The 9218-nt window shown below is 30.6% G+C and overlaps 1 protein-coding gene across 1 annotated transcript; it reads left to right on the forward strand.

Annotated features, from left to right (window-relative positions):
• Positions 1-485: 485 nt before the first annotated feature.
• Positions 486-3044, forward strand: spn-F (Protein spindle-F). Its single transcript, XM_065498099.1, has 2 exons — positions 486-1501; positions 2096-3044. Exons 1-2 carry the CDS (start codon positions 670-672, stop codon positions 2482-2484), a joined length of 1221 nt encoding a protein of 406 aa, XP_065354171.1. The 5' UTR covers positions 486-669; the 3' UTR covers positions 2485-3044.
• The last annotated feature ends 6174 nt before the right edge of the window (positions 3045-9218 follow it).

Here is a 9218-nt window from a genome sequence, read left to right on the forward strand (position 1 = left end):
TGATTTTTAATGAAAGTTCAAACCGGAAAATGCTTTTAATTTATGTTTGCTATTGAAAAGTTAGTCTCACTAATATCTTCAAAATACATAACTCGCAGTAATTAGCTTCATCTTGTACTTTTCTCCGGCTTATTTAGGCCTTAGCTATTAATCGGGAGAAATTTGGATTCGCTATTAAAAATCGTAAACTGTAAGAGATACTATATAGCTATAATGATTATTTGGGGTCTTGAGACTGCACCCGACCCCTTTAGTGCTTAGGTAGGCCAATACTTAGATAGATTAACGTTACCTTTTTTTAGTTTCAGAAGAAAAAGTTTTTTTCAGAGCATAAAAATAAACGGGGTTGTTAGTAATCTGAAAAACACAAACTGGAAAATAATTTAATAGGCGATTTTTAAACAAACCATTAAAACACGAATTATCTGTAAATCTGGCAACACATTTACTAACACAGAGTTGTTAACTGTCATTTATGTCAATTCAGCGATTTTTTCTTTTGTTTGTCGTTCATAGTTTTTATTTTTGTTGCAGGGAAATTTTCCTTTTATTATTGTTAAACAATTACTAATACTAAAAAACTTATTTACATCAATAACGTAAATGAATTACAAACTCCGCGATACGAAACTGCGTACTGTTATTTGTCGATAAAAACACAAAATTACAATGGACACCTTATCACCCGGAAACCCCAATAGCAGTAATCAGAAGCAGCATTTGGCCTTACGTGTAGCTTTGGATACGATGAAAGATCGTTGCATTTTACAACAGAAAAGACTTTCAGAATTGGAAGAGGAAAATCAACAGTTACGCGAACGTTTGACACAAAACAACAAGTCGAGCGGCAATGCGTCACATAATGCTGGTGGAGTGGCTGAAAATTTTCAACTGCGCTTACAGGTCTCCGAACTGCAACGACAAAATGTACAGCTCAATGCCCACATCAATATGGTGTCGGCTGAGAACCGTAAGCTCTGGCAGCGTCTGTCACAAATGGCCAAAGACCAAAGTAGAACCGTAAAGGATAAGGACTCAACGCTAACAAACACTAGTGGTGGCGGAGGAGTGGTTGCCAGCGATGAAGGTTTGAGTCCTCGTGGCGGTAATGGTTCTGCTAATCAAAACCTTATTCGCTCTAAGACATTCACACAGCATTCTCCAAACCCAAATTTACGACATAAGTTATTGTCGACCGATAATTGCGGCTCTAGCGAAATGTTGGATGTCAGTTTGGAGGCAGATGTTGCATTAGAGGTCTTTGGTGATGAGAGCGCCAGACAACAGACAGGTGCTGACAATGATACAGGTGTAGCACAGGTGGCTATGGGTTTTGGTTTTTTAAATGTTGATGACTCAGCATCAAATACATCGTCGCAGGAGCAAGACTTTAATATAGAGGCTCGTAAATGTATGGAGGGTTTGCAAGAAATGCGCCGCGAGGCTATGAAACAACAACAGGATCTCAATTCGGTTTTCGCACTGCTAGAGAGTCGTATTGGTAAGTTTGTTGGGGCTTTAAATTTCATTTTCACAGTGCACTGTAGGAAATTTCACCTGCCTATGGTATTGTCCATAATTTATTACTGCCAAACGCTTGGATCGATTTAAATATTTTTTTTGGATTTTATCTATGGAAGTATTGCTTAACATTTTACAAACTCTAGAAAATTACAGAATACATTTGTTTGTTCTTTCAGATTTTTATCAAAATGTTAATTGCGACCGTCCAGGTTTTAATTTAGTAGAGCAAAGCTTCATTTCATCCTTTTTGTCGAAATATTGCTTTTAAACTACACAGCAGGCTGATTTTTTTTTTATACCAATATTATTAAGAGTTTTAGGACAGTTAGATTAATTTTTGGATGTCGACCTCATATGGGAGCTATATTCAATTCGTATTCGATTCAACGAACTTCCATTCATTCAAATGAATAGCTGTATTTTTAAATTCACACCGCTTTTTGCTAATTTATTTAGAAACCGATAAAGAAATATCGAAATAGAAATATCCTATAGATCTGTGTCCTTGAAAATCACATTAATTACACAATGCAAGCATACAATCCTATTAATCTTCATTTTCTCATTGTAGCTCTTCAACCCTGTCCGGAGTGTGTTAAAAAATCTAATAAACCTGAAATGGCTGACAAAAGTCTAGAAACCGATGAGAGTTTTAATGATGTAACAAAATACACCAACACTACTACTACAAACGAGCTAAACAGTATTTACGCTGATTCATCAGCTAAAGTAATACCAATGGTTCAAAGCAATCACATGAACATAATACAGGAGAAAATAATAGCTGATGAAACCAACAATATGTGTCCTATGTGTGGTAAAATATACGGCAGTCAAGTTACATTTGAATCATTCTGTGAGCATGTCGAAGAACATTTTCATGACGATAACATACAGGATGTAGATCACAGTATGGAGCATAATTTTGAATTAATATCCCATACGGTGGGTGATTTCTGACCCACCAGAAATCGTATATATTTTTCATCCGATTTGTAATCAAAAGTAGAAAACGCGAATAATTTGTAAACTGATATAAATTTTTCATTCACACATAAATAATTTTTCCAATAAGATAAATATTAGAAGAATGACATTGATGTGAATGTTTGTATGGTGGTATTGAATACATGTGACAAATTTTTGTTTTTAAAGTTTTAAATATATGAATTATCTTAAAATAAGCCGGCGACTGATTGCAAAGTTATATTAAGGGCATTCATAGTCTTTAAAATAATTGGTCATTCGATAAATTGTTTTCTTTTATAGTTATATACATTTAACTGTGAATCCCCTTAATAATTTGTTTATGTTACTTTAATTATAATTATACATAAATAATAAACACACTCTACATACATATTTTTCATACTTATTTGTATTTCATTTCTTCAGATTATTTACTTTTTATATATATAAAATTATCTATCAAATATTACATCTACATTTTACTTAAACTATGTTAAACATAAAACAAAACTCAACTAAAAATATGAATAAAATAAATTAGTAAACAAAAACTAAGTTTGATTTTTAAAAGGGGTTTGTTTAAATTAACTTTAATTTGATGCAAAAAAAAAAAATATTTTGCTTAAAATCAAAAGAAATGTTTGCATTTACTTTGTATATTTTGCTGTGTCATTATTGAATGTGTCATTTCATCAAACTAAATGACAAATGCATGAAATTAACAACCTTCAAATATGTATGTATAATAATAAGTGTGTTTTATTTTGGATTTTTTATCCGGAACGGCTCGAGTCAGACACGGCCAAAGCGGAAGAGTTTTCCCCAGGAACAACAACCTGCAGGTGTCTGCTGCATTTAATAGAATTGGAAACTATTTCAATGCACCCTACGACCATTGCCTGAAGTAGGGTGCAATTTTATTTTGATATAGAAATGTATAGTTAAAATTTTTGTAGCTAGTTCTTATCAAAATTACAAATTATTTTAAAGTCTTCGAGAAAAATTTAAATTTAATTTAATAATTTGATTATCACGGCTTGGCCAAAGTCAAGGTAAAAATCTAAAATTTCAAAATTTAAACTTAGTGATATAACAGGCTCTACACAGCTTTGCAAACTAATGGGGGTCAACTGGGAGACCCTGTATCTCAACTTGTATTCCTGTACGATTTGTTTGCACATCATTTTGCAATCGAACCAGCAGTTGAGAATAGACAGGGGCCGAATTACCGCATTCGCGATCGTAAAATGATTTCGATATCGAAATTATAACAAAATGTACAAAATCCCTACTCGATATCGAATGCCATAATCTCAAATATGAAAATTACGATCAGTATCGATATTGAATTCGGTAATTCGGCCCCAAATTTAGTACCTCTTCTCTTCCGATCGACCTCACTGTGACGGATTTGAACCGTCACCCTGAATTATCAGGGTTTATGGGACTAACATATGCTAGGAAACTATATTTGGAGTGGCGTTAGGTAGACAAATGAAAATATTTATAAAAACAGAATTAACACTGCTTATTTTTTGTTCAAATTTTATGTTATTTTTTTATATTTTCTTTCTTAAAAGTTTGACTTCTTGGATTTTTGAAAAATATTTTCCCCGGAGTTGTAAATTTCAATTATCCCGAGAAATCTCCATTGGTCCCATTCAGAATTTCATATACAATTTTAATAGTACAATGGCTTATATTTTATTAAAATCTTGGGAAAATGGAAGATACTTTATTTGAAATATCCTTTGTTTAAGGACGATTTTGATTTTTGATGAGAAACTTTCTAACAGTTATTAACAATTTTACTTTATGTATTTTGCACGCATCTACTTTGAGCTAGAGTTCCTAATAACCCGACTTTTTCCTTTCCCTGGAAGAAATTAAAAAATAGTTTCATTCTTTTCATTTAGATATGCCCGTCCGTCTGTCTGTTAAAAAACGACAGGCCCCAAACGAAGGAGCTATCTGAAATAGTCTCTGCTGATAAGGTTTGTATGGTATTGAAAATGGGCCATGATTACACCTAGCCCCCATAGAAATGTTCCCACGGAATAATGTTTGAGCAGTCCAAAAAATTTTAATTCTAAATTCTCTGAAATTATACTGTAAAGTATGACGAAAATCGGGCAACATTTGTACCTATTCCCCATACAAGGTCTCTCTCAGAAAATTACTTGAACACTCATAATTGTTTCGTGATGAATGAAATTGGACATAAACAACTTTTATATGAACATAAATCTTTTATCAACTTTTGTGGGGATCGGTCCATAATTGACCCTACCCCTATATCAGAAAAATATTTTATTGTCATATATTAATGATGGGTATACAAGAGATTTATAAATTAGCATCAATTCTAATTCAAAACCTAAAAACACAAGGAACACAGCTAAGAACTGAATATTTTTTATTAGTCAAACAAAATGTTAATAAATCTTAACCAGTAATTAATATAAAGTAAACAAAAAATTCCCCAAAATCACATTAAATAAATAAATGTTGTTGCTCTTCATTGTGTTTCATAAACTTTGAACTTCTGCGATTTTTTTCTGTTAGATTTATTAATATTAAACAAATTAACATCATATTATTTTTTTGTCAAATACTTATAATTAAAACTGTATGTATCTTATGATTTGTCAAGTTTTGGTTAAAATAATCGAATGTATAATAAAATTGTGTATGTTTGACATTAAGTTATAATTTCCTTTAAAATATTCATTTAGGCATTTTATTATTTTTTTGTTAATTTAAGATTTGTTAACGTATCTTTGATAGAGGAGTGTAGGTGTGTGTTCTCAGGTCAAAGTTTCATTTATTGTTTTTTATGTTTATTGATCTATTATGTCCTACTTATGACCACATTTTGTACTTTACTCTAAAATAAAAAATGAAATTTATATTTATTTATTTTAGAAATACCATACTTGTTTGTTTTTATTAATGTTGTTTTGGCTAATTCCTCAAATTTATCAGCTAAATTTTTAAATATTATTTCGTTGTTACGACCACAAAAAGTGCTACAATATACAAATAAATGTTCAAATTATTTTTATTATAACATTTGAAAGTTCTAACTTCTTTAAAACATATTTGATCCAATTTATTAAACTTAACATACAAACCTTTGGAGCAGGGGTTTTTAGAGTTGTGACGATCTTCCATAAAGTATGTGATAATGTTCGCTTTTCCCTAACTCTACTGTATGATCAATAAAAGTTGGCGCAAAAAGTTATTTTTCACTAACCGCTTAATCAACGATAAACTTGTTTGACATTTTATGTAGGTAAATCAATATGTCAAACTATGAAATATTTTTATTATTGCGACTTGCTTTATGATTGAAAAGCAAATACCCTTTCCGGATTTTAGTCGGAAGTGAAAACAGAAAATATTTTTAAAAACTCGAAGGAATTAAATCGATAAAAACATACCACAAGTAAAATACAAAGTCTAATTTTTAGGGCATTATTATAAATGGGTTTTTTTGCAAATAACTGGTTTGATTTATTTTTGTTTTGATTTTATGTTTTGCTACACTGCTATACAGGGTGATGCACAAGAACATGCTCGCATGAAAGCCGTAAGTTTTAGAAAAACGTGACCTACTCTAACATTTAGGGTTTTCAAAATTTGTTATTGATAATGAAATAATGTTATCAACTTGTTTTTGATGCGTGTTTATTGAACTAAGCATTAATTAGCATAATTAAGTAATTAAAATAAATTTAAAAAAATACTATTAGTTTTTGACCAATAGAGTTTTTCTATTTTTAGATATACTTGTTATGATAGGCGAAAAATCTAGATACATTTTGTATAAATTGATTACGAAAATAATAATGTACAGGCTCAACGACCTCCACAAACAAATTACGTTTATTTTTTAAAGATTCATTGAATTAGTACTAACTAGGGCCACTATCAATAAAGATATTTATTATGTCATTCCGTTTGCAACATATAAAAATATTTGTCGCAGACCCACATTAGTATATATATTGTGGGTCCTCATAAGATTCAAAGACGTTGCAGCTATGTCCGTTCGACTATTTGTGTGGTGAAAACAAGTAGTGCCCAAACGAAAGGAGGTACCTAAAGGATACTCTCTGTTGATAAGGTTTGTTTGGTATTGAAAATCGGCAATGATTTCACCTAGCACCCATACAAATGTCCCTCCTGAATACTGTTTGCGCAGTCATAGATATGTTGATTATGAGGCGATCCTGATAAAATTTTGCACAAATTAGTTCTAGGTACTCTGAAATTATAGTATGGCGGAAATCGGGCAACATTTGTCTGAAAGTTACGGAATTCCGTTCGTTTACTTTTAAAAACTTGTAAGTAAAAAATATCAAATCTAAAAATATGAAATATGTTTAAAACAAATGCAAACAAAACTAAAAAGTTGAAAATTAATACAATTTACAAAGTTTTGCAAAGAAAAGAAGTAAAATAGCACAAAACAAATGTTTTAAATTAATTTATAATAAAATACAACTTATTTTTACAAATTGTTGTTCGCGTACTTTTTTTTGGTTACTTTTCAGATTGAGAGTAATTTATTTTTACTCTCTAAAATAAAGTTACTTGATATTTTTTACTGGAAAGTAAGCGAAATCTTGATTTTCAGATATACTGACTGAAATAGCTACACATTGTCTGGGATTATTTGCTGCATTTATATTGATTAATTATATATTATTGTTAATCTGCATTCTAATTACTTATATTAAATATGAATGGTATATGAAGATGAATTGTATTTTTATTTTGACAATTCGTGTTACTGATTTATTTCAAACTTTTTTTTTCTATAAATATTGTTAATTGTTAAATTTTTACCCTGAAGATGCTACTCAATGAAGTAGCGAAATATCGTAAATAATATAATAATTAAACATTATTTTTATATGATACTGACTTAAAGCTGAATAAATTATTATAATCTTTATTATTTTTACTTCATTTTGATCATCTGGTGTTATATTTTATTTATCATCTAAAAGATGAAGATATCTTTTATTTTTCACCTAGAATATTATCTGAATTAATTCATTTCAAGAATTGAATGAAATTTGAAAAATGAGTTGCAATTGTAAAAATGAGTTGCATGCAATTCGTTTCCAATATGTAGAATTCGTTTCTAATTCAAATGAATTTATCAAAGAGAATTACAATTCATTCCAAATCAATCTAAGAGTAATGAAAATTGAAAATATCTCCTACTAAAATGAAAAATTCAGTACAAAAAGTCAAAACAAATTTTATAATAGTAGTAAGAATTTCGAGTAAACAAACACAGCTTTGACAGGAAAAAATTGAAGTTTCTTTTAGCAAACAAACAAAATTTCACATTTTGATATGATTTTCACCGATACCAAACTATACTGTGTGATATACAAAACGAGTGTAATGTTTGCTGTCTTTTATATTCAAAATTAGTTGAATAACAGTGATGCCTACTGTAGATTTACTTACAAAATCAATTCAAATGATTTTTAAATTAATTGCAAATTCTTTTTTCTAATTCATTTGAATTAATTCCAAATCAATTCAAATGAATTGGAAATGAATTGCAATTCACTTTAACAAATTCATTTGAATTGGAAACGAATTGCAATTAATTTTTTACCAAATTCATTTGAATTGACTCAAATTTAATTCAATTTTTTGTGTGAATGATTCGCGAATTAATTCAAAAATTAATGATTCATTTGCAGCTCTGCATTTGGATTACTTAACGTGGGAGAACACTACAAGACGAATCTAATTACTGTGAGTTACTTATTTTAAACCCATTAATAAGACTAATGGAATCGATAAAATATACATATTTGGTCAATTAACAAGGTCTCTTATCAGTCATATTGTCATAATGTCCTAATATATCACGACTCGGCAGCTCGGCTTAACCGACTCTTAGGCATTCGGCGCAGGTAGCTGCTGGTTGGTTACGATAACACAATAAACATAGCATACAGAGTATTATTATTATTTTATGAAATTTTTTGCTTGAAAAACAATAAAAACCATTGTGAAATATTAGGACAATATGACATGATAAGAGACCTTTAGAATTGACCAATTATATATCAAAATGTTGGAAATTGTAGCTTCATTTCAAAAATGTTTAATATTTTTAATAATTAAAAATCCATAGAACATTTTTTAGAACTAATGAATACAGTTTTCGGGTGATTTTTTTTGAAACTAATCGATCGTAACAGTTAGTAGTCGGACGGGGCAAGATGTGGACTATAAAGCCGGTGAGGAAAAACTTCACAACCCCTTCATTCTTAATAGTTCTTAACAGGTATTGTAACATGTGGCCGAGCATTATCATGATGAAATATTACGGTTTAGTGTCTGGCCGCATATTCTGGGCGTTTCTCTGCCAATGTTCGCTTCAAACGTATCAGTTGCGTTCGGTACAGGTTCCCCAGTAGTTCATAATATATATGACCCTATTGTTCCCACCAAATACATAGCATTACCTTAGCCCCATAGATATTTTGCTTTGGTGTCGATTCGGCTGGTTGACCGGGATTCATATACGTTCACTTCCTTTATAGCGTTCAAGCAGCATTTCAGATATACAGACTCGTCTTTCAAGGTCTCCCAGCTTCAATTCGTATGTTACCCAATTTCCCTGCTTTTGGATGAATTCTGCTGCTTGCTAACGTTTCGAAATTGCTGATTGATAACTCCCAGTG

The sequence above is a fragment of the Calliphora vicina genome, chromosome 1 (genome assembly GCF_958450345.1).
Source record: "Calliphora vicina chromosome 1, idCalVici1.1, whole genome shotgun sequence".
Classification (NCBI taxonomy): Eukaryota; Metazoa; Arthropoda; class Insecta; order Diptera; family Calliphoridae; genus Calliphora; species Calliphora vicina.

What these genes read in the sequence shown, in the direction of transcription:
- spn-F (XM_065498099.1), top strand. Translation starts at nt 670, where the DNA reads ATGGACACCTTATCACCCGGAAACCCCAATAGCAGTAATCAGAAGCAG. An exon ending in ACTGCTAGAGAGTCGTATTG is followed by an intron (nt 1,502 to 2,095) that starts GTAAGTTTGTTG and finishes TTCTCATTGTAG; the next exon opens with CTCTTCAACCCTGTCCGGAG.